Source organism: Malaclemys terrapin, chromosome 7 (genome assembly GCF_027887155.1).
Source record: "Malaclemys terrapin pileata isolate rMalTer1 chromosome 7, rMalTer1.hap1, whole genome shotgun sequence".
NCBI lineage: Eukaryota > Metazoa > Chordata > Testudines > Emydidae > Malaclemys > Malaclemys terrapin.
Window position 1 is genome coordinate 59,048,500 of NC_071511.1, and position 26,274 is coordinate 59,074,773.

The 26,274-nt window shown below is 43.8% G+C and overlaps 2 protein-coding genes across 8 annotated transcripts in view; both read right to left on the minus strand.

The window, feature by feature from the left end:
- Positions 1 to 14,558, minus strand: part of ZFAND4 (zinc finger AN1-type containing 4) — a 39,662-nt gene extending 25,104 nt beyond the window's left edge. For 2 of the 3 annotated variants that reach the window (XM_054034830.1, XM_054034829.1), the window contains exons 1-4: positions 14,368 to 14,558; positions 13,458 to 13,757; positions 4,362 to 4,437; positions 4,191 to 4,258 (exon numbers count right to left, since the gene is read on the minus strand). In XM_054034830.1, coding sequence (XP_053890805.1) covers positions 4,191 to 4,258; positions 4,362 to 4,437; positions 13,458 to 13,641 — 328 coding nt within the window. In that variant the 5' untranslated portion in view covers positions 13,642 to 13,757; positions 14,368 to 14,558. Of the gene's footprint in view, positions 1 to 4,190; positions 4,259 to 4,361; positions 4,438 to 11,296; positions 11,363 to 13,457; positions 13,758 to 14,367 lie in introns of those variants that run through there. The other variant, XM_054034831.1, reaches the window with a different exon arrangement.
- An 8,137-nt stretch (positions 14,559 to 22,695) lies between these two features.
- Positions 22,696 to 26,274, minus strand: part of WASHC2C (WASH complex subunit 2C) — a 66,710-nt gene continuing 63,131 nt past the window's right edge. For all 5 annotated transcript variants that reach the window (XM_054034169.1, XM_054034168.1, XM_054034167.1 and 2 more), the window contains one exon: positions 22,696 to 23,198. In XM_054034169.1, coding sequence (XP_053890144.1) covers positions 23,059 to 23,198 — 140 coding nt within the window. In that variant the 3' untranslated portion in view covers positions 22,696 to 23,058. The remainder of the gene's footprint in view (positions 23,199 to 26,274) is intronic.

The following is a 26,274-nucleotide window of genomic DNA, read 5'->3' on the forward strand; positions in this document are numbered from 1 at the left end:
CTTTGAAGTCTAATCCCTCAAAGAGGCTGAGGTAGAACACCTCAACCTGCATACTGTGTTTAAGAAATCTACAGTGATGGTCTGAAAATGTCACTGATGGAACAGTCTTCAGGAAAAAAACAGTAATCTGCGCAACTTGAACTGTTCAACCTAAAATGAGTTTTTTCAGCCAGCACTCAAACATAAAACACCTGCATAGATGTAGTTTGAACTCCCTGTGGTTCCAAGTCATTTGTGGGAGTGCATTCAAGAGTCTGAAGCACTCTAGTACCTAGCTCAAGTTCCCACACCTCTCCCTGCTATGTTTATATCTCCATCCTCTAGGGGACTTCAGTGACTGCTGGCAGTTAGCCCAGAGGAACCAATGGAGCCTCCCCGAGTTGACATGTCTAAATGCTGACAGCTATGAGCCTCTAGCTACCTGAGACAGGGTTTTATCACCCAGCTTCACAAGCACCTACATTCCTCCTGTCAGAGACATTAAAATCCACATCACAGCTACCTTTCGGTCACTCACTGCTCTTTTAAAAGGAAATTATAATCACAGGAAGTCCAGTAGCACCTGTTACAACATTTAGGAAAGCTATGGCATGAATGCTTTGACCACATCATTGTGTGCATTATAATAATAATAATAAAATAAATAATAATAATATATGGAGATATACCTATCTCATAGAACTGGAAGGGACCCTGAAAGGTCATCGAGTCCAGCCCCCTGCCTTCACTAGCAGGACCAAGTACTGATTTTGCCCCAGATCCCTAAGTGGCCCGCTCAAGTACTGAACTCACAACCCTGGGTTTAGCAGGCCAATGCTCAAACCACTGAGCTATCCCCTCCCCCCAAACACTTGGGGACAGCTTTGAGGTAGGATTATTTTTAAAGCTCAGGTGCCAGAAACAGTTGACTGGAATGGTACAAAGCGCAACCTAAAATGAAGGTGTTTGTTATTATCCCCTATTCATCTGTCTGGCTCTCCTCCCCTTTCCATTACTAGCCCCTCCCTTTGTTGACTCCTCTTATTGAAGCAGACCCCACATCACCAGCAGCAGCTCCAAGCAGAATTCCACATATGGGAAAGCATGGAATGAGATAAATAAGCAGACCATGAGATCCTGCTTAGTTACTGAAGATCTGGCATCAGACGCTGCCTCCTCGTAACTGCCTACAACAGAAGAAGAGAGAAGTCCTGCACACAATGGTGGCTTTGGACAGAAAGCACACCTTTTCCCCCAGCACTGCTGTACTTGCATAGGAGATGGGGAGCACGACACAAAAGGGAAAGGCAGACCAAACACAGAGGGGCCTTCAGATGTCCAAGGATGGGATAGAAAGACAGAGGAGAAAAAAAAAAGTTAGCTAGTTAAGGGTGGACAATTCTACTAACTAGATTTATAAGTAAAATAAATTAATTAGAACCAATACCTAGAGAGACTGATAGGAAAACCTTAAATATAAACTTCCCCCTAAAATATTTAAAATCTCATTTGAAAGTGAGCAGAGGAGATACAAAAACCAATGAAATCAGACCCACTTTGGGGTTTTAAACCTTGATTAATTTTACTATTCTAAAATGAGGAAAAGTGAGGTTAGATTTGATTACTCTAATCTGAATTAGAGAAAATAATCCCAACAGCGCTCACTATGTTTTAAGTATATTGAGCTGAATACTTTTTCTGGCAAAGAGATTAGTTTTTGAGGAATCCTAGAAGCCTGTTAAGTGACTGAAATTTACAACAAACTGCTTTACAGTTTATTTAGAAGGGTGCGACCCATTCTACCTTCAGCTTTGCCAGAGTATGATTAGAGCAAGGAGCACCTTTAGAAATAAAGACTAATGTAATTCTCCTATGAAAATAACTCAACCTACAAGCATGCAGTGAAAAGACTAGAGCAGAGTTTTGTAAAACAAGGCATTTTTACAGTTATGTATGGTAGATTGTACTTACAGTGACATTGCAACTGAGGTTTCATTATATGAAAGCTCTGTCAGGCAGATTATTTTTAATTGCCTTTGAAAGTTGAACTCATTTAAGCCTGACTAGATGTGAATCCCCTACAAGATGTGTAAAGTTCTCTTCTACAGCGTGCTTTACAAGTGAAAACAGCAAAGGGATTTCCTCACTTTCCGCTTTCATGCCTCTGTGGGTTTTTATCACATAACAATGCTTTACCTATCCCAGGCTAGGCTGCGGCCCCATCTGTATGTAGTAATAAGCAAAAGAGGCGTCAGCATGACATGCTTGGGTACCCCTGCTGCAGTTTAAGAGCTGCCATTCACAGGGCACAGAGATTCTGAAGTCATAAGAGAATGTTTGGTGTGGTAATTCTCATGCTCAAACTACAATGCTCTTCGACCTCCAAGCTATTTCAGAATATTGCTGAAGGAGGAGTTTGAAAAAAGATCTGGGTGTCCTTGTATATATGTTTTGTGAGCATGAACTGTTTTCCAACCTTGAACCCCAGCTGTCATCTCTTTGGATGAGTGTCACCTAAAAATTGCATTGTCCAACTATGCTAGGTTCAGAAAGTTTGAAAATTAAAAAGCAAAAACAAATCAGTCCAGGGATCAGCAACATGTCCGTGGTAAAAATTTTGAGGTCCGTGTTAAATTTTCAAAAAATTGAATGAGTGAATGACATAAAACCCCCTTCCCCAGGTCCAACACCAAGTACAGTAATTTTGTCAAATGTCGGTTGCACAACATGGTGGTGCCGACCCCTGAATCAGTCTATCACATTTCTAGTTCAGAATCAGTATAGAGGCAGTCCTGTGCATATATTTTCATCAGCATTTAAAGTGCAGTCCATTCATGACACTATTTGAAGTCAGTAGCTCTACTTTGCTGCCCTTCTCAAAACCCATTCTGCATTTTCAGCAATTAAACTTTATATCCTCCTTTTTGCTTCCCTTTTCGCTAGACTATTAAAAATTGAGAATAGTTTACATGCAAACAAATGATGTGTTGGGTCATGTGAAATGCAGAAGCTGACAAGACCATGTGTTGCCAAAATTACTGCCCTACTCTTTCCTTCATGACTAGAGACGCACTACAGAACTTCAGATTATTAGGTAAGGATGGACCTCATTAGGACAACTCCTCTAGAGTTCTGCGCTAATGTAACTCAGCCTGAAAAATGGATAATAAAACAAAGAGTTAACTTATGTCGGGCTGAGGAAGAACTGCCACTGAAGTAAGCAATGAAGATAATAGAAACAATCAAATCTCAGGGCTCTGAAAAAACAAACCTCTCCATAGGGAAGCTAATGTGATCTCAAAACACAATGGCATGTATTGAAGCAAAGGCTCCCATAATGTCTACACTCCAAATAGCTCTGGATTCCTGATACTACTACTCTTTTTTTTTTTTTTTTTTTAAAAGGCATACTGACTTGAAATATAGCCAGTTTTATAAAGTGAGTTAGTAACATGTAGCACCCATGTCCAAGTTCGACAGACTATGCACAAGTGTGCTAAATGAAAAAAAGTAAAAGTAATAATCTAATAACTTTGCTAATAATAATCTTAGTGTTATAAAACACCAGAAGATACATTTTTAGGCAATCATGATTTTTAAGATGTGTCCCTTTACCAACACATAATATATTTTCACATTTCACGTTACACAATTAGGACATGCAGAATTTAACCATTCCAACAGAATAGGAACTTAGCCATGATAGCAGAGATTTTTCAATGTTATTTACGAATTTGGGGATTTCAGTTGGCATCCAACTCCATAAAAGTCTCCTTTGGAAATCCCACCATAACATGTACATATTATCTATTCCAACTTTTCCAGTTAAATTTATAGATTAATACTTTATTGTATCATTAAATTTATACTGTAAGACATGCAGTTCAGGATGTGTGAGGCAGCCAAGTCAATAGTTTTATTGCAATATTCACTTTTCAAAGTCTAATCCAACTTCACATCAAGAGTTTCCTTTAGGCTAATGGGTTTGGGCTAATGGCTTTTAAAAACACAAAATATGACAAATGAAAGATGGGTGAAGAGACCCTTATATATTCCTCAAAAATCTTTCAATTCCTTTACAATCAAAGTCCATTCAGGCAAAAAGCTTGACTAAAATACAATGGTCTACAGTTATGAGCATTTGTGTAAGAGTCATTATTAGACTGTCTTGATTCATCACATGAAACCAACACAAACAAACTTGTACCTACCTCTTCTAGTGTTAATAGGCCCACCTCGCATAGCCAGTACCAGCTTCAAAGTGCAACCTTCTGAAATGCTGCAAATAGTCAACAAAAAAGGTGAAGTTCTGTAGTACTCTCAGTTTTCAATAGTAATAGTTCTATTTGGAACAGTTAGTTTTAGTTTTATCTTATACTCACTTATAATCATTCAAGCAATAGTCATCCTCCAACTCCACATTATTCCAAATTAAGTGCTGCTGAGAGACAGGAATACCTTCAAAAAGACAACATTAAAAGTCAGTCAATTAGTATAAAGTCACTGTAGAATCTTCTTCAGAGAGACTAAAAACTGGTTGAGTTTTCCAGCCACACCACTTGCCAGACATTAGGCACGCATTTAAATACATTGCAAGGACTATAACTTAGACTAAAGAGCTACCACCCATAGTTAGGGTTTGTCTACACTGCAAGTTGAGGTGCATTGCAACTCAGGAAGGCACACCCATACTAGCACAGCTTAAGCTACAGCAAATGTGGCCTTACTCAATGGCTTCCCAAATGCTTCTGTGGTATTTCAGTCATCCAGTTCCTACCCCCTGAATCTTGTGCACACACTTTGAGTAAATCTATACTTATGGCAGTGTGCAGCGTACAGACACTGAATGCCCTGCTGCTTACACCCTTACTAGCTGTGTAGCCAGTGAGGTATTGCTTAGGTGAGTACAGACATGCCAGAACCCTAGGGTACACACACTACATGGCTTTCTACACACCCAAGCACAGTGCCTCCCACATCTTCACTTTTAGCAGTGTAGTATCCTGCTGCCTCCTTGCCAGCAGAGCCTTTCCCCACCACAGTGAGACTCCAGTGGCAGGGAAAAGCAGTGGGGTCCCTGCTGCTCAAGCCTTTCCCAACTGCCTCCCACCTGCCAGAGCCTTTCACTGCCTTGTATAGCAACATGCCACAGCGTGGACACAACCTGCCCTTCACTGCTGTGTGTAGCAGCATGTATCCTTCATGCTGCCACCAGTGTAGACAAGGTCTTTGAGCCTTGGCAGCAAGTTAGAATAAGGCTTCTGGCTCTGACCAGTTACGGATACAGAAACTTGTCTGTCAGATCATCCCTTACCTTGGATAATAGCAAATGGCTACACTTCAGTGTTTTAGATAAAGATTGCCCACCCATGGCAGCCCTAGTTAGACCAGGCTTCACCAGTTTATAGTGTTTTTACTTCTGTGTCTGCTAAATCTGAAGTTTCAGATCCCGGTGCAGGATCCACGGCTGTGCAAATTTTGCACTGCAAACACTCACAGGTCTGTTTTTTAAATTACAGAAACACTTTACTAGTCTTATGTCTAATAAAGCTTGTTATTAAACCACACCAACATTTTAGGACAAATTTGACATGACAGCGTATTATTAAAAGGAAACAGGGTTGAGTGCTGAGAAGCAGCAGTGTACATGAGGTCTGTGTTTTGCACTGGAAATTACAGGAAGTCATATGTTTCACTTGCTGGCTAACTTTGTTTTCCCTCCATGTGTATGGACAACTCATTTATAGTTTGACACCCATTTAAAGCAAACTGTACAGAGTTCAGTAATGACCATTTATACCTTCCTAAAAGGAGAGTGACAGTTTCCAGTCTTGATTTCTTGGGTAAACTCACAACCAGACAAGTTTGAAAGGAAAAATATTTGTAATCGTCAAGTTATTTAAGATTGAAAGGTAGATAGCCAAAGGGACAAATCACAGTTAGCATGTTGATCCGTCTGCTGGGCCTTTGAAAATTAACAAAGTGTCAGGTGGAAGCAATTCTGTCCAAATGACCCACACAAAGTACAGTACATTTTAAGACTTCATTAAAAACATTCTACAAATATAGTAAGTAGAATGAAACTATATGGAAACCACATACTGCCTGCCTGCAGGAGCAGTGGAAACACTAATCTTCACACTGAGGCACAAGGGTCATGGCACTGGACGCAAAAAGCTAGCACTCTCTAAATCATGCAAATACCTCCCAAAACACAGCAGTGGAGAATCCTTAGCTTTTGCATCTCTGTTGCTCCTATACATATTCTTTTCCTAGTGGCCTAGTAAGGTGGAAACATAAAAAAAATCAAACCCATTTTATGGTTTGCACTCCTCCTGGCACTAGTAAGATTCCTCCATAGGACAATTAACACACTGAGAAAGGGTTACTTGGCCTTATGAATACATTCAGATAAGAATTTATGATGTTTATCCAAATGGCTCTTCATAGCCAAACATTAAAATTACATTGTAGTATGTACACGTCCCTTCATCCTCTGAAACACTGAAAATTGAGTTGTGTTGTGACAGAAGAAATATGGAAGAGGATGCTGTTCTTGCATATAACTGATAGAGTAAAAAGAGAGATGTAACTACTCCTTGGTAGGATCGAGTGATTTAAATCAGGCTGAGGCTGGGGCCTATGGGTGGAATTTTCAGAAACATCTAAGACGTAGAAACACAAGGGTCATGGACTTCAAACTGAAAATCCGGATGGAAGACTATATATGGGCTGGTGAAACATTTCAGCTTTCTTCACTTGAGGCAGTTCAATATACTGTATAGGAAGGTGATACTGATTACCAATACAGCATGGTCTATTTACTTATCAATATGGTGTCTGAGTTTATGATGGTCAGGCTGTTAATGGGGCCATGGACTTGGTCTTTGTCAGCATACAACAACATTTTAAATGTGAAACTTTTTAACAGGAAAAAATAGTAAAATCCGAAATTCTACTTGCAATTATGAAGCTACAAAACATTCAATTTTAGCAATTTAAGACTACAGAATGGGAAATAAAGAACTAGCAGCATGTAAATGAGTAAAAATGATTTTTTAAATTGATGATTTTAATTCATCCCCTGCTTCATAGTCAAATTCAGCCCTCAGTTTCAGCCATAGGAACACGATGAGTGTGCGTGTTTGTCAATGAAGGCAGATGTGAGTCAGAATCTCTATGACCACAAAGAGGAATAACGGAGGGTTACTGTACATAAGCGTTCTCAATCTTTGTAGATCTGGATGAATGAGAAGTTCCTAAGTGACCAGTAACACGAACTTTCTAATTATTAGCTCTCTTTATATATAATAGGGTATTCTGCAATTTAAACAGATGAAGCACAGTGTTCATAAGAAGCTGACAAAAAGTAGCACGTTTGCCAGGTACAGGCAATTTGTGAGAAATGGATCTTTTCCTTACTATATATTTTTGGCCTACAATAATATCACCGAACAAAAAACTTTATATTATGTTGTCGCTCACATAACGTTTGTTCTTAATAGCTTAATCCTAACATTTCAAATATTTGAAGCAGATCATAAGTTAGTTTCTATTGACCTTTGAATACCTAGTATGAAGGATAACAGAAAAATACAACTCCTGCATTTAACAGTGAGAGCAATTTTGCTTTTTTGGTGATAAAAGCCTCAAATATTTTATGGTTCATAAGAACCATTTCTACGCAGTTTCAGTAAAACAACAGATACTAAATACACCAAATTACTCCTGGTAATTCTAATGTCTGTATGCTCAATACTCTATTTACTTGCATATTCTAATCCTCAAGTGAGGGTACAGAATAATGTAATACACAATATGAGTTCTTAGTAATGTTTGCTTGATAACCTAGAGTACACTATGTCAACTGAAAGACACAGTAAGTGACCGAGGATACAACTGGCATCAAATATGTATGATATCCAGTTATGACACCATAGGACCCCAAACTCACCACCTCCACAGATCTCATTATGGAACACTGCACAACGTCTGTGATAAACTGCAGCAAGATACAACTTCCATAACTTCGTTTTTGAAGTGATCTTGCCCAGGTATGTGTAATTTTAACACTACGTTGTTTAAGAGCAGGAAGAATGATTAATGTTGATAACCAAATGCCTTGTAAGATCTGCCTAGTATTCTGATAAATATAAGCTGCAAAATATTATGATACAGCACAATGGTTTGGAACAGTAACAACAGATCAGAGCAAGACACAAATACTAGTAAAACTGGGTTGAGCAGAGATGTCACAGTGTGATAAAATGACAGAAAGGGTTCCATATATCATGTCAACGACTCTGGATATCAACAAGATGTTTTTTTTTCTAGCTGCCACCCTTGTAAACTCACCAGCAAACTGAAAGTCAAGATGACTTTACTGATTTCTGCATCACCAAGATAAACTGCGAGGGAAGAATTTGGCTCATAGATTTACAACCCTTGCACACTGAGGCTGCACAAGTATATCTGAGGAAAGACTTTGGCCCTCAAATTGGAATTTAGTCATCAATTATGTTTGATGCACATATGAGAATAGAATCAAGCTCTCAAAATCATAGCACTGCAGTCAACACACCTAGCAAGAGTTGAGAACACAACAGAGCATGAACAGGGCACAAAAGAGCCAGTCGGTATCAGTTCACTGTTGCTACAGGGCCTACTGAACAATTCTGAAGCAGAGCTCACATTTTGGAGCAACTGTCAATTTTTTAAAAAATAAATTATGAACTACAGGAAATGTCCCCATGAGGTTATGGGAGGGGTCGCTTTTATCCCTTCAACATTAGAAGCTGCCAACATATCTTTACTTCAGCCAGAAAAAAAGGCATGAAATGACAGTAGTGCTGTGCCCATTTGAAATCTGACAAAGTCACATATGAAGGAGAAACCTTCACATGATAGAGCAACACATGCCTTTTCTTCAGTTGGCTATTTAATAATTGGTCATATTTAAAGTCTACAGCATGAGCAAAAGCAAGTTGGCAAAAACCAGTGAGTCTTCTATAGTAAAATGGTTTTCAACTTAACAGTTCTGGTTACACAGTCTTTATTGGCTGAATTTGTCATGGTTTTGTCTGCCTTGAAGGGGTGATTTCCAATTACTTTGATAAACTAATAGATCATTTGTTACAAAATGTTCTTTTGCGACAAAATGACCTAACTTGAATCCTACGGAATCAGACATTTTTTTCATTCTTCTTAAGGTGACAGTACTTTTTTTTGGTGGGGGATGCTGAAAAAAAATAATTTTACTGTCTGCAATAACGGAGCATAGACACACTCACTTTTATGCTGTTTCCTATAAATCCTACATTTAAAATGCAAATAAAGTAGTATCCGTTTCTGTAGGTTCATATACAAGGAAAGCTGCATTAGGTGTTCTTTTGCAGGATTGTAGTTTACCTTCTATGAGACATCTGCATACAGACTTGGAATATAAAGCTGGCAATGATCATGAGGATCACACAGAGCCTCCTCGTCCTATGAAGCATGTGGCCCTGCTACTGGGCAGTTCTAATCAGTTCCGAGCAAGTAGGGCTCAGCTATATCTCAAGGTTGCATCAGCTCAGCTGGCCAACTGGAGCTCAGGGGAGGGGGTGATAGCAAATTCAGGTCTTACCTCTCTCCAAACATCTACTGCCACTCCAAGTGACAACCTGCTCTGCAAGAGCCAGGGGAGCAATCCAGGTCCTCTCCCCGCCTCTCTGCCCTCAAAGGCATAATTTACATTGCTATACAGAACACTATCATTTTCTCCCCTCTTGGAGCCAGCCTGTCAGACACAGCTCTTGAAGTTCAATCCCATTCTGTCTCACTACATCTTCCAGGTTTCCTTAGTGTACCTGCTGTAAGATGCCAAAAACATCTCCTCCACCCCACAACATGTGGATCAGGAAACAGGTTTGTATTTAGTATTGTAACTAAATAGTCTGTTCCCTTTTTTTATTCCACCTTGCATTTTATCACCCCAAATATTCATCTGAAGGTCAATCTATACAACTGGAACTTTCATCATATATTTGCGAAACCCTTCCCCAGGCATGACTATCTGCTGGAAGATGTCCTTGTAGGATATTAATTGACTTTTTAACATTTACTGTCCCTGACTGAAGATGTTGAGTTGGTAAAGCAATCTTTGCTTTGCCTAGGAGACCCTATCTACACTGGGGAAATGTTTCCAAAAAATGCAAGCCAGTTTTAAACCTTCTTACAGCAAGAGGAGTAGACAAGATTCCAGCAGCCAGAACTACTTTCTACAGCTGATATAAACCCCAGCGTAGGCAGTCCCACTATTTGCAGTGGTGGAGCTTGCCTCTGCAAGAAATCAGAGTAAGCTGCAGAGTTCAATCCATTCCCACTGCTTGCTTTTCAACTGAAATAAATTCTGTGACATCACAATAGGTTGCTGTAAAAGTAACTACCAGTTGATTATGACTTTAAGTGGTAAGAAATAAGACTGATGCTGTTTACATGTAATGCACTTGTGATACAGAATATGAAGAGAACTGGAGGAAACATATTTCTAAAAAGAACACTTTTTCTCTTTTTTGGTTCTACCTTTTATAAAATATTCCGTATTTTGCCTTAAGGAAAGACAACTATGGGCTGAGGGGTGACTTTACAAATGTAAAAGGTTCACTTGCGGGGCCATTAGAGAGACTTGGGTAGGGATCACTCTCAGTCCAACAGCAACAGAAGAGAACCAATTATTCCAGTCTCCTCAGTATGTTTTTAGTAAAAGAATTCATATTTACAATTTCATTGTATTGCAGTCCAAAATCTTACCACTTTATAATCACTTTGCTTGCGTTAGTCTGATCTAGATCTACAGAGTGATTTATTGTCACATCCATGATCAATCAATATGCTGTTTTTTACATACCCTAGCATTCTACCTTAATATACGATTCCTGCAGGAAGCGAAACTGATGAGGTGGAGGTTGTTGCTGACAGTAGTCCTATTCTGAGGAAGACTGACTAGGACAGCATTTAAATTCTTATGCCATTGCTATCAGAGACAAATGAGGCTCTCTCTTTCACTACAGCATCTCCAAAGTCTCATTCAATTGAACTGTTCTGGGTGAAGCAAGAATCCAGGTTGTCACTGCCTTGAAGATAATCAAGTGTAATTTGCTACGACAAGTTTGAATCTTTGCTTACAAGTTTGCTGTGATTTGCATGGGACAGACTGCATGCATGGGAACAGATCTGCGGCTGAAAGGCATGATCACCACATCAGCTCTGGTTGAGTTTCAAGCAGTTACACACAGACTGAGGGTTTAGATGTGCTAGAGGAACTTTGGGCTCTTACCTGTTATCAAAGTTTACCTGTGCTCTTCATACCAGGTAAAATCAGCAGAGAGGTGTTGGGGCTGTTCTCGGTGAGATATCCAGCTTTCTTAAAGCAGACATCAACTATTTCCACGTCCCTAAACCTGCCCAAGAAGGTCAGATTATGAAATAGGGAGTAGGAAAGTGGCTTTGGCAGTATTTGAAATATTCATATTTACTTGGTCCCCATCTGTCTGTTTTCAGGCCTGGTTACAGCGTAGACAATGCACTGGTGTCTCTTGATAGTACAGCAACGGACAAAAGAATAGTTCTCTTTGCTAGTTTTTAATTCTGCTAGCAGCATTTGTTATAGTTGACCATTGTTGAGTGCAAATCTTGTAAGGGAACTGTTAATGTCATTCTGGATTTCCCTCACAGAAATCCCAGATTCTGTATTTCCTTCTCAGAGATCCTGACCTACACAATAGTATGGGGGTAATTACTTGCCTGTAACTTACATTTACAGTGTAAGATGGGATGTTTCACCATGGCATTCTATTTACATGTACAAGCTGATCAACTGCAAGTCAGGAAAAATTGCCTATCTGCCCCTAACACAGCACATTGGGGAGGATCTTGGGGTCTTTTAGCCCCACTCTGGAACACTAATCCATACAAGTGATTTTCAGAGATGAGCATTGGTGGACCTCTGTGTCTTCCACATTTTTGTGGAGTATATTTATCAGTAATTTAAAGCCTATACAATCAGACCCATTATTCAGGAATGTCAAGCAGTTTACCACTTTCCCACTCTGAGAAATGCAACTCGTAAATCATAAAGTTCTAGTAAGTGGCACTATTTGTAACTATAACACAACCTTTAGTGATAATCAAATTCTCATTGTGATCTTCCCACAAGTTAGATATGCCTAGCGTAATATGCCTATTCGCTAGCCTCCAGATATTTTCTGCAGGAAATTTAAGTTCCTCTTCCTCACCACATTCAAGGACTTCTACAGATTTCCATTTTCCTTACTCTTCTTTCTCCCTACCACCACAAGCTCTGCTCACCTTAATATGCTATTTCCTTCTTCCACTTACAGCTCCAGAATTTTTCCTTACATACTGCCGCCCCTTTTCCTCCTCTTCTTGGAGCAGCTCTCCTGCTCCTGTGCATTAAGCAACTGACTCCTGTCCCCCAAATCCTTTAACTCGCTTGATATGGCTAGCATTCTACCACCATACTCAGCCATGATGGGGAAAAAAAAAACAACCTCATAAGAACCTCTCCCTCCACTCATCATGCAACCCGTATCCCCACAGCCTCCACAAGATGTTAAAGAATTTGTGAATTTCCTTCATGTAGATAGGGCCTTAATTAGACTTCATATCTGTATAACTCCATTGGTGTAGTTAAACTGGTAAAAACTCTTAATGTAGACATACTAAACTGGCACAAAATGGGGCTTAGAGCAGCACAGCTGACTTTGGTACTGGTGCAAATCCTTCTGTATACTGGTGCAAAGCCAATGATTTAGTTGCACCAGTGCAAAGTTTCATGGAGGTAGATTTAATCCTTAGAGTTAGGCCTCCTGGGAATGGGGCCGTACTTCACATGGTGCTTTAGATCTAATAGTTAACAATAAGTCCCCATTCACTGAATAAAGTTTTTACATACTGTAGAATAAGATCAGCATCAAAGGTGTTTTAATTTCAACACATGCAGCAACTTTGTCACTTTAAGAAAAAGCAGAGTCCACCTCCTGACTATACCTAGGAACAGCCAGTGAACTATAGGCAAGACAAATCAGCAGCTTCTTCACATTAAAACTCCAATGCTTTAAAACTCTAGTATGTGAACCAAAAAGTTGTGTCTAAGATAATCCTCTGACACAGTGAATAATATCTCCAAAAAAGGAGAAATTGTTAAAGTTTTACTAGTGATAAACTGTGCCCTTATAATACCTTAGCAGGATGTACAAAAACAAGGAGGAATAAATTACAGGAAATGTCAGAAGTCTCTTTAAACCAGAGGTTACTAAACCATTAGCTACAAACTAATTTATGGACAGCATCACCCACTTACATTAATTCCCTAGCTTGATCTTCAGCACAATTATAATTAAGGGTCATTTGCAAGTTGACTTTTCCTTTAAAATGATATACAATGTGCTGACTTTATAAAGGAGAGAGACAGGTACCTTCTAATCTTTGAATTTTAGCTTTCACAGAAATCACTGTTTCAAAGGGAGCCACTCGCAGCTCAAAGCACGTTCCTGTAAGTGTCTCAATGAAGAGCTCCATAGTTTCATAAAAAGGAAGTTTGTAGTGAAACGGTCCCACGTTATCATCATTGAAGAAAGGAGGTTCTTTCTTGTTGGCCATTACAAAGGATTTACAAATTCCTTGTGTAAAGGTTAGTTTGGAAACGTCGCAGACAACTGTGTTCCAGCTTTGAAAACTGATAACGCGTATTGCTGTTCATGTTTCAAATGTTGCACCTACGGAGAACACAAGGACAGTTTTAGCAATGGCAGGATGCGCTCTTTAACAAACTAATCGCTCGCTGTTGACTTTTAAACACAAGGAATCATTAAATAAAACGGTAGTTAAAACCCACAAGGCAGACAGCCAGGCGATGAAAGAAAAGTGTAACAAACAGTGCTATTTTAGCAGTACCACCGGAGACAAAGCTTTAGCTCCGGAAGAGGGACTGGGTCACAGCCCCGCCAAGAGGTGTACCGAGCACGTGCCTAGGAAGCGCCAATCCCCCCGGTGCCAGTGTTGACCCCTGCCCCAGTTGAGGAGGGCGGTGCTCGCTCCGCGCACGCGGAACCCCGAGCGGGCTCCTGGCAGCAGGGCGAGATCCTGCCTTGAGGGGCGCCTGGGCAGATCGTCTCCTGGGCCCCGCGCCGCCCGGCTCCGTGGGGACTGCGGGAGCCCGCGGGCTGGGCCAGGCAGCGAGAGGCGCCTGCAAACAAAGAAGACAGCGATCGCTGCCGGGCGGCCCCGGGCCCTGCGCAGCGCCCCTGCTCCGGCAGCGAGCTCCCCGCCCCGCCAGGAGAGCGGCCCCGGGGTGTGTGTGTGTGTGTGGAGGGGGGGGGTCCTCACCTGCCGCTACCGCCGGGCCCGCGCGGGGGCCAGCGGGAGACGAGCGCCAGGCCCCGCCCACCGCTCCTCACGGGAACCTGCCGCCAGCCCTGGGCGCCCTCATGAAGGAGCCGCCGCCGGGAGAAGGGGACAGACAGGGAGGGGGAGCCACCCCCTCCGCCTGCGCCGCCGCTCGCTCCCTGCGCCGCCGCCGCGCCTACCTATCCTTTGTGACATCCCCTCACTCCCACTGACCAATGAGACGGCCGTTCTTACAACCGCTGCCCAATCAGCTCGCCGCAGGGGCGGTGCTTCTGTAACCAGCACGGGCGGATGTCCACCAGGCCTTAGCGCTTCCTCTCTTCTGGTTGTTATGGTCGTTACGGGGGGAGGAAGGGAGGGGAAGGAAGAGTAGGACCCGGATGCAGCCTCTCCATCGCTAATAGTAATCACGTGACGCCGTTCTAACTTGGCAGCCCCAGGGGCTGATGGGAAACGTAGTTTCAATGGTGCCAAGTTGGGTCGAGCAGCCGTTATATGAGAAATTGATCACTTCCACCTCTCCCCTCCCCCGCTCTTTCTGCAGGTAGTAATTAAGCAATGCCCATAGCCAGCTGTTCAGGCAGAGGGTCCTTTGTCATCACCCCCTGCTTCACAGGAACCAGCTATAAGCACGCTACGATAGGGCACTGAACCCTTAGACACAGGCAGTATCACCCACCCCACCTCTTCAAACAAAATCAGCATGTGATTTACCCTCCCCCACAAAAAGTTTAGCTCTTTAGTGTTTCAAGCTCTTCTTCACAGGCATGAAAGACTAGAGATAGGGGGTGTTGGGAGTTGTTTTATTTCAGGCCCAGCACATACTCTAATCATAGGAGTGGAAGGGACATTGAGAGGTTATGAGTGCAGGGGTGCCTGGACAAGATAACAGGAGTAAGTATTACACCCAACACCAGGACCTAGGGCTTTAAGAAAAACCATACAAACAGAAGTTACAAAGAAAAGGCCCAGTAGTGCTAATCTACCAGCTTTAGGTTGCATTTCATAATTAGAGAGCATGTAGAGCTTGGAAACAGCACTGGTCAATTAAGGGCCTCTCATCCCCTTCTCATTGTGGAATCTACTTTCTCCCATCTTTCAGTATAGTATCACACTGAGCCATCATCCTTAACCACAGAACAGGTAGAGCACAAAACCGCTAGCCAAGCTTTCCCAGATGTGGCTTTACTAATGGGGATTGACTGTGAGCTAGACATACACCATACAGGATTAAGAGGAAAGTTCTCCCCGATGACCAACTTCACGCCTTGGCCTCTCTTCTAGGACTACTAACAAGAGGAATAATTAATGCTCTGAGTGCAGAGTGGGTTTTGTGCTTGCTTCATAGGAAGTGGACCAGGACCCCCTCAAATTCACTTCACACATGCTTGAACAGGCAGTAGTAACAACTTTCAACCAGTCGTAAATTGAATTCTAGTTAGCCTGGGAGAATCTGTAGTCTGTAACTCACACCAGAGTTGGTTACACCTAGGAGTTCCAGCTCCCTACTGTACACAAAAGGTAGCTTTTAACCTGTCTAAAGATGTGCCATTTATTGCAAAATGGTTATTAACAGCAGAGGTCAAAAGTTAGTGCTTTTCAGAGAAAGAGATAACATGAGCTTAACTCATACTACACTTCTGTTTGAAAATGTTGGTTCATCAGACCAGCACATAAAGCAAGTAAAACCAGATGTAGTTTGGTAGCTGAGGGGTAAAGTAGGGGGCAATACACAACACTAAATATAAAGAGGGGAGGGTAATTTTTGGGGGAGGGAGGGGTGAGCGGGGGGGGGGGGGAGGATAATCCCACTTTTCAGATCTTTGGTGTCTAAAGGCCAAGATTTTCATGTGACCAGTGAGCTTGGTTACCCAACTGGAGACACATGACAGGAGCTTGAGTTTTAGAAAGTATTGGCCACCTAAAAAGCTAGAGACTTTTGAAATGTACGTCAGGATGAATACCCACAACCACAAGTCACTTCTGAAAAATCAGGGTCCAACTACGCAACAAAACACTCATGTGCTATTGAGGAAAGCATGGGGTGTAAGAGCATTAGCGATTGGAAGAAATAGGTAAGGGGGCTCCATTATATGTTTGGTATATAGGAGATTGAGAGGCAAATAGGAGATGTATTAAGAGAAGGAACCCCGGTCTGGGCTCTTGTGGATAGGGGTCTACATCACAACAGAGGTTTGTCTTATCTCCATCTCAATCAGAACAGAGAAAGATACCCTTATTTTGACCCCCATTGTTTGTTTGCAGAAGTAGGCAAATACCCATGTAGGAAGAATGAAAAATCCCCAAGCAACATGGTCCTCTAACAGGAGTCGTGGTGCTCACCCCCCCCAGGGGAATAAAAACTAGCATAAGCAAGAGGAGAATTGGGTCCCCAAAGTGTGACACAGGTGCTGTCTATTGATATTTTACATAGCATCTGTAACATACATGACCATATAAATATAGCACACTACACGTTGTACTTACGTTTTACAAAATATTCACCCACAAGTCACAAACTCTTAGCAAACTATTCAGAGAAGGTGGCTCTAGCTTATGTCTGTCTGTCAAGACCAGACATTTTGGAACTGGAAATTAACAACCTTAAAATAAATTCATGCAAGGTCAGCTATACCTCTGAGGCCCCTGTTACAGTGGCCTAGGCCTAGCACTGCCGAACCACGTCCATTTTCAATAAGATAGTAAACAGCTCACCTCAACCAGGAGAGCCCAGAAATAACAATTGGTTTCTTGGCAGCACAGTTCACCAAAAGAACCAGGCAGGTGTAGTTAGCACCTATTAATAAGCTAACTGCTTCACTTTTTAAAAGGTGATTAGTTTAGCATTTAAATTATGCACAAGTCAGAATCACTGTAGCTCTCTGGCTTCACACCCAGTTAATATGCATGCCTGAATTACACATTATTTCTCACCAGCATAGAATGAGAAATATCCTCTTATACCCTATTTGGAAGGCTGTAAACTAAGGATTTAAATATGCCATGGACCCTGGACACTCTCCTTCCCAGGATCGTTTGTGGACCTGTTTTAGCAGGCGCTAACTGACTACCAGTTAATGGTATTACAAATGCAAGGTTAACATTGCGGGGGTTAACCTAGGCTGAGCCCAAGGCAAACCAGAGCTGGGACAAAAGTCTGTAAATGCTACTCTAGCCACTCCACAATCATAGTAACTAAAGTTAAAACAGCACCCCACATGCTAGTCAAGACAAACCCTTAGATGGGGGATGTCCAGGGGCAAGGCAGATTGGCAAAGGAGTGGGGTGGAAACTGCCCCTACCCCATGGAGAAAGTGAGGCCTTTCATCTCTAGGGCTACCAATCCTTCACTTGCAATTGAATAAGCTCTTTGCGGCAGGGATGTTTTGTTCGGTGCTTGTACAACACCTAGCATAATGGGGCCCTGGCCCATCACTTGTGCTACTGCGATACATAAACACTTTCTCAGCAATACCAAAAGATTATGATATGAATAGCTGAAAGGAGGAGGAGGAGGAGGAAAAAAACATTGTATTTCCTGAAACCCCTTTAAAGCCTTTATAATGCAAGGGAAGGGAATAAAGGTAGAACTCCAACCATTGTCACATCTCTCTTTCGGCAGGTCAGATGTGGGCATTCCCATGAACCCTATGAGGACACGTTCCACTGAGACATTCACACTGTATTATGGCACAGAGATCAGGGAGACAGCGCTAGCTCAGTTTTAAAACCTGTTCAATGAGGACGCCCACGTTCTCCTCTCTACACATTTCAAACTGTCACTATTATTCCTGTTAATGGAGCTGTTGTCAAGGTAACAAGCACTACTCTTCAACGTTTGCACTGTAGCTTCCCCCTCAGCCATACCCCTGCTGTTGCTGGCTCCTGAACTCTAGCCACATTCTGAATGTTAGTACCAGTCATGCAAATTCAAGGGCTGGGCGGGATAGAAAGCAGCTATCCCAAAATTAGTGACAGCCACTGTCCAAGTTACAAGCTACAGGAAAGCTGAGCATCCGTCACAAGAATCACTCTCGCAGGAGTGTTTACTGAGTGACTGCTCAGAGCATTTCTTCCTACGCTGACAGCGAAGGCAGAACAAGAAGTATTTTGATTCTGAAACGGATGCAGTTCCGAAAGCACATTTCACTGTTTCAAAATAAGAGAACAAAAGCAGGTTTTTACTAATGGGCTGTAGGCAAGATTTGACACTCACCCAGCTCACAAATGAAACCTTCCACATTATATAGACATATACACACACATACATACACACCCCTACCTTGCTCTTCTAGCACACACTAGTGCTTAGGTTCTGTTTTCAAAGCGGAATACACTATATTGCACTGCATCATTGGACATACATAGATCTATTGGCTTCCGTTCTAGGGGCACTATCAACTAGTTTAGGTCCAAAAGCATTGGTTCAGAGAGGAAGGGAATTATTTTACAAACCTAAGGTGATTACAGCTTTTTAACTGTTCAGCCGCAGGCTTGGAAGCCTAGATACACCAGTATTATGTTGGGGCTGGAGAACTGGAAAGTGAAAACGACTCGGCATTTCACTATCTGTCTTAGGTAGTTCTATGGCACTCACTCTGTAGTGGGGGAGTGCCCATTAACGGATTCGTGGTCAACACCTCCGTGAGTTAGGGGAGTATTACAGAGTGGGAACTGAGATGGAGAGAGTAAGGACCTCACCCACAGTTCACTGACATCAATGGGAGTCTTTTCATTGAGTTCCAGCTTTTGGATCATAAGTCAAATAAGAAATCCAGGGCAGAGCAAGAATCTGAACGATCCTTCGAAAGCAAAAAATTCACCTATTTCAAGTCACGCCAGTGACCATGGAAAACTTTAGTTACATGTGGATGCACATCCCTGGTGCCTCAGAGATAATGGGATTATTTCATAGTTGCTTAGCGTTACAGATTATGAATGTTCCCAGACTAGCCTAGGAAAGATAGAGCACTGATTTATTATTTTATTCTGGGGACTGTTTTTATGCCAACAGCTCTAGCACAATCCTACTTTCTAGTCAGCTGTAGTGCTCCCTAGGTTCTATTACCCTGTGTGTTGGTAGAAACATGACAGCATTGTGATGCTGTGCCAACTCTGCATGAAGGGCTGCACAACAATGAAGCATGAACAGCATGCAGCAGAATGCCATTCCATCACTTCCCAATGAACCAAGATAGGCTGAGCCTGTAGCTGCATTCTGCCACAAGAGCTCAGATACAAAATGACCCAAGCATTATTATTTAGAGCGCCCTGCATAACTATGGACCTGTATATAGGGAACAGGTGTCTGCATTCAGGAGCTCTGAAATTTTAAATGGATGTTAGATTGTCATTAAGCATCCAAGTTCACCATGAATACTGCTAACTATTTCATTGCTGATCATTTAAGCATAAAACTCCAGCTGGACTGGAATCATGGGCACAGCTGGACCAAAACACCTTTCCCTCCCCCTGCTACCCTGATCTTTAGTGATACTGGAAAGGATAAGTCAGAGGAGTTATCATACACCTATTCAAAGGAGTCAGCTGAACTCTGGCACAAGCAAGTTGTGACCAAAGTTTTGAGGTGGCATCTATTTCAGATTTAGAGTGTTCTTCGAGTCCACATGCTAAAACAGGCTATGTTCTAGACTAGATCACTTACAAATTAACAAAAATTTCAGAAGGCGCTTTAGAATGTCAAGCTTGGTGAGGAGTGCAAAATTCACACAAGTTCAGTATCAATTCTCACAGGATAACAAGGGAGCTAACTAGTGGTCTACCCTTTCCAGCTTCACATCGAAGCCTTGATCACACTGGATCTTTTTCTTTTAACATCCAGGATGAGGTCATCTCAGATTCAGCAGCATCTTGGTGGCAAAAGTGGATTTTTACACCCCAGTGGTGTACAGCCTACAGGAGTGTGATGGAGACCAAGTTACTGACTCACTGACATTGCCATGGGGCTGCCTAGCAGATAGGCATTGAGTCACTCAGGATTCGATGGTTACATGCCTGAGCACTTCTTAAAGCACAGCAGATCTAGAGACATTTAGGGGAGGAATGCTCAGAAAGCAGAGACATCACTTGTTTTCCTCTTTCCTCCCTACTTTTGAAATAAGCCACCCCCATCTCCACCCCCTGATTGCACCAGGTTCTGCTTTCCAATGGCATTACCTCTACTGGAAGGTTTTCAACTGTTGCATAGCTATTGCATCAAAAAGCACTACATTAAAAGAATACTAAGCAAAGTCAAGCACTTGAAAGTTAGGAGATAGAGAATGGAATTAACACCTCCCTCTTCTCCACATTGCCGAGGTGCCAGCAGAGGGCGCAAAGAGACGCTCATCCTAATCTCAGTTTTGGTGCCCAGCAGCCTGGCAACCCCACCGGCCAGGAGGAACAATTGCAGGGAAAGTCCTACTCATTCTCTGCAGCCTGAAGATGGAGCATGCTCAGTTACTGTGGCGATGGCACAGCCAGTCCAGTCACATACAGAAGATGAGAAGGGGACAGAGCATACTGAATGCAGATGGAATCTAGTTAGCACATGCTCAGCAGATACTGGTTAGAGGCTTATAACTGGGCCAAATTTAGGGAGACTTGCCACAGGGACAGTAAAAAGGACAACCGACACTAGGGTGACCAGATATCAAGTGTGAAAAATCGGGACAGAGGGTGGGGGGTAATAGGCACCCATGTAAGGAAAAGCCCCAAATATCGGGACTGTCCCTATAAAATCGGGACATCTGGTCACCCTAACCGACACCAGGGCAGCTCCCCTGCCAAAATTTGAGCCCCTGCTCTCAAGCCCAGAGATTAGGGTTGCCAACTTTCTAATGGCACAAAACCGAACATCCTAGCGCCACCTCTTCCCCAAGGCCCCACCCCCGCTCACTACATTCTACCTCCCTCAGTGGCTTGCTCTCCCCCACACTCACTCACTTTCACTGGGCTGGGGCAGGGGCTTGGGGTGCGGGAGGGGGTGAGGGTTCTGGCTGGGGATGCAGGCTCTGGGGTTGGGGGTACAAGAGGGGGCTCCGGGTTTGGGGGGGCTCAGGGCTGGGGGTTGAGGTGCAGGGGGTGAGGGCTCTGGGATGGGGGTGCAGGCTCTAGGCTGGGGCCAGGAATGAGGGCTTTGGGGTGCAGGAGGGAGCTCCAGGTGGGTCTCAGAGCTGGGGCAGGGGATTGGGCTTACCTCCGGCGGCTCCTGGTCAGTGCTGCAGGAGGGGGGCTAAGGCAGGCTGCCTGCCTGTCCTGACACCACATTGCACGCGCCCCGGAAGCGGCCAGCAGGTCTGATGGTAGTAGGCATGGGAGGCAGGATGCTCCCTGCACTGCTCTCGCCCGCTGCAGGCACCACGTCCCAGCTCCCATTGGCTTGTGTTTGGAGCTTGTGTTTGGAGCGGGGGCAGTGCGTGGAGCCCCATGGCCCCCCCGCCTAGGAGCTGGACCTTCCGGTGTGCAGCGCGGTGCCAGAACAGATAGGGACGAACCTGCCTTAGCACCGCAGCACCACCGACCGGACCTTTAATGGCCCAGTCAGCGGTGCTGACTGGAGCGGTCAGTGTCCCTTTTCCAGCTGGTCTTCCGGTCAAAAACCAGACACCAGGTCCCCCCAACCAGAGGTTCTAGAGATTCGCAGTGATTCCAAACATTATGCCCGGCAGGTGGGACACAGTTTATACCATTGATTAGGTGTGCCCAGTGACGTACAATAAAACACAGTTGTTACCAGGTAACACATTTAGGGCCTGACCCCTGAGAGGTGCTCAGAATCCTGACTTCAGTGGGAACAGCAAGTGCTCAACATCTCTCAGGTTCCTGAATAATTTCTGGGCTCTCCAATTACTTTCATTCTTTGCTAACTGTAAATGGGCTTTAACGGGGGGCGGGGGGACGAACAGTCCTGCAAGGTAAGGATACTCCGCACAGTGCCAGAGCACTAAAGGACCTTGTTCCTCCTCCCACCAATACCAATGGAAACTTTGCCTCAATCCAATATTTTTCAGCAGCTTGCATACAGTCATGGGCAAAAATCTGTCCTCCATTCCTCTAGTTCTCACTTGGCACCCTCTCCTCCGGGAGGATTTATCTATTAAGCGCTGACAACATGCTCCAATCTGTAAGAGACGAGGTAAAGCTGCTCCCTGATGGGAGGAACTGACATGAACTTACAGAATGCACCCAGCAGACAGACTGCTGACCCAATGAGAGATGTGGCGTTGGTTTTCCCCATTTTGGGATCTGGAGGCAGAGACTGCTAGCAAACAGCAGAGCAGAAAGCAAGACAAGCACAGCTGGACCTGGTTTAGCAGACACCATTTACTATTTCACAATATTAGTGATTTTTTTCTATAGATCTGTTCAATAAAAGAACTTATACTTTGTATAATAGATTACATTATCGCAGGTATTGCACAAGCTATGCCATCTGGGCAGCACTGAAACAGGACTGCAGTAAGTTACGATTGGAGAGTCTTTTTACAGTGTTAGGCATGATTAGATCCAGTGCAGGGAAGAGATACTAACCATGTAAAGTGGGGAGTCAGTCATTTGACTGTCCATGGTCATCAGATTCTCTACTCAAAGAGAGCTGACATAAGAGTACTAGTACTGGTCAGGATAACCTGGCAGAGAGGGCCCTCTCTCTGCAACGCCCACCATGGTCTATTGGCCTCCAAAGGCATTCAGTGGGTCATCAAACGTACTTGATGCCTTGCTTTCAGATTTTGATTCAGAGGCCATCTGAGAGGATCGGCCTTTGGGGGTGGACACCTTGGTTTGACTGCTAGAGGAGAAGATATCATCTAGAGAAAGAGAAAAACAGTGATTAAAAAGGAGAGAAGATGCTGCCAAACGTAAGACATTACACAGAAATATCCCCAGCATGTAGCAGTTACTGCCAAGGACACTTTGCTGATAAACACTTTCCTGCTGCTTGTGACATGAAAATGTATTTGTGAGGACATATGGGGGAACTTTTAGCTGTGGGTTTTTACCAGGTATAGTCAATGAGAGGGAACAAAAGAAATCCTAACACTTGGCATTTATGCCAGCCAGAAATCTCAAAGCATTGAACAAGCACTAAGTGAAGCCTCACAATGCTGAGTGAGGCATTATATCCATTTCACAGATGAATAAGTCACTTAACTTCTCTGCAGCTCACCCAGCACCATATAGGAAGCCAGTGGCAGAACTGGGAGCGGACTTAGAGACTCATCCAGTCCTGTGCTTTAGAACCATTAAGTCATACTACAGATGATGTCTACAGATTTGCCCTTTGGAGAATGTATTATTCATGCATGCACACACATGAGTTCTACTAATTAACACGTTTCATCTCCTAAGTGCTGTACAAACATTCACATTCCTCTGGCCCATTAAGGCATTCCTGTGGCTGGCAGTCTGGGAATACCCAGGTTCATAGAATTATGAGATTTTTTGCTAAAACAAACCGCAAAAGTTGCCAGCATTGTTACCCAAGTGAGCTGGGAAAGTCGTACATGTAGGGGGAACTTTTACTACTGTCGCTGGCACCTCTGGCTCTGCAAATCAGGTACCTTAAAGCAGTAGTGTAAAGCGGAGAACATGGCTCACCTGGGATCAGAACAAGGATGGATTTAGAAATGCATTTAGTGGCATATACAGATAACAGGCACAATTGGAAAGCGTTGAGAAACAGTCTCAGAGTTAGAGGAGATGGAGGTTTAACAAGCCCAGTTTCTTTCACAGATGCTGTTGTGCTCATTCACATGCGAGGCAGTGAAACTCATGGGGCCATTAATACTTTAGTATCGAATTTATTAGTTTCTTCTGTTGCAGTGACCTTAAACAATAGGCCAGAGCCAGCCCTCTCTCCTCCCCGGAGGGTGGGGCGTCCCATCTGGGCAGCGGCAGCAATAGTTAACTTCAAAGCTCAGTAAGGTTCACCACAGTGGTTGCTGATTGTGGGGCTGTACTGAAGGGGTGGGATGGACTTGGCCCAAATGTGTTTGGGGGGAGGGAAGAGGAGAAGAAATGCTGAGAAGCAGCTGGAAAAAAGAGACCGCTGAATGATGGTGGGCCAGAAAGGTCAATTATGGATTAATAAAAGGTTATACACAGCTAGGGCTTGGGAGGTTTCTATTGTTTGATGGACATTTGCTGCATCCTCTCTCATGCGTTGGTGTGGTAAACTAGCATCTGTTCACAAGTCTGGCACGGACTCAGGCCTGGTCTACACTACGGGTTTAGGTCGACTTTAGCAGCGTTAAACCGAATTAAGCCTGGACACGTCCACACAACGAGGCCCTTTCTTTCGACTTAAAGGGCCCTTTAAACCGGTTTCTTTACACCACCTCCGACGAGGGGATTAGCGATAAAACCGGCCTTTGCGGGTCGGAATTGGGGTAGTGTGGACGGAATTCGATGTTATTGGCCTCCGGGAGCTATCCCACAGTGCTTCATTGTGACCGCTCTGGACAGCGCTCTCAACTCAGATGCACTGACCAGGTAGACAGGAAAAGACCCGCGAAGGTTTGAATTTCATTTCCTGTTTGCCCAGCGTGGAGAGCACAGGTGACCACGCAGAGCTCATCAGCACAGGTAACCGTCATGGAGTCCTCCCAGGATCGCAAAAGAGCTCCAGCATGGACCGAACGGGAGGTACGAGATCTGCTCGCCATATGGGGAGATGAAGCAGTGATAGCTGAACTCCGTAGCAGTAAAAGAAATGGAAAAGTATTAGAAAAGATCTCCAAGGCCATGAAGGACCGAGGCCATAACAGGGACACACAGCAGTGCCGCGTGAAAATTAAGGAGCTACGGCAAGCCTACCACAAAGCCAGAGAAGCAAACGGAAGGTCCGGGGCAGAGCCGCAAACTTGCCGCTACTACGCGGAGCTGCATGCGATCCTAGGGGGTGCAGCCACCACTACCCCAACCGTGTGCTATGACTCTCTCACTGGAGAAACACACAGGGAAGACGGTTCGGGGAACGAGGAAGATGACGATGGAGGTACTGTAGGTAGCTCACAGCAGCAAGGAAGCGGAGAAACCGGTTTCCCCAACAGCCAGGATATGTTTGTGACCCTGGACTTGGAACCAGTAACCCCCGAACTCACCCAAGACCCTCAGGGCACACAGGAAACCTCTGGTGAGTGTAACTTTGTAACTATTTGTAAACATTACAAAAAAAAAGCAAGCGTGTTTAATGATTAATTTGCCCTGGCAATCGCGGCCAGTACATCTACTGGAAAAGTCTGTTAACGTGTATGGGGATGGAGCGGAAATCCTCCAGGGACATCTCCAGAAAGCTCTCCTGGTTGAAATGGGGTGATTTTATTAAGGGGGACATTCAGAGGCGCCCGTTCCTGCTATTCTGACCAGAAATGTTCCCCGCTGTTAACCACGCGGTGGGGGGGAGGGGTGAAGTGATCATCCCAGAGAATCGTGTGTGTGTGTGTGGGGGGGGGGGGGTGTGGTTTACTTGTGTTTGTGCCGCATGTTAACCGGGAAACCGCAGCCCCCTCCTTTTACATTGAAACCCCATTTTAAATGGACAACCCAATTCATCCTTGATATGGGAAATGCGCTGCTGTTTGCAACCTTTCCCGCATGTTAAGAAGGTTAAAAAAGCCAAAACACTGTGGCCTACGATGGCTGCCTGCAAGCCGAAATATGCGACCTTGTAATGAAAGACTGTACCCATTGTTCCCTAAAATGTGTCTTTTTTAACCACCTCTCCCTTCTCCTCCACCAGCTGCAAATGTTTCTCCTTCGCAGAGGCTCGTGAACATTAGAAAGAGAAAACGTAAGACGAGGGACGAGATGTTCACCGAGCTGCAGATGTCCGCCCAGGCTGATAGAGCACAGCAGAATGCGTGGAGGCAGTCAATGTCGGAG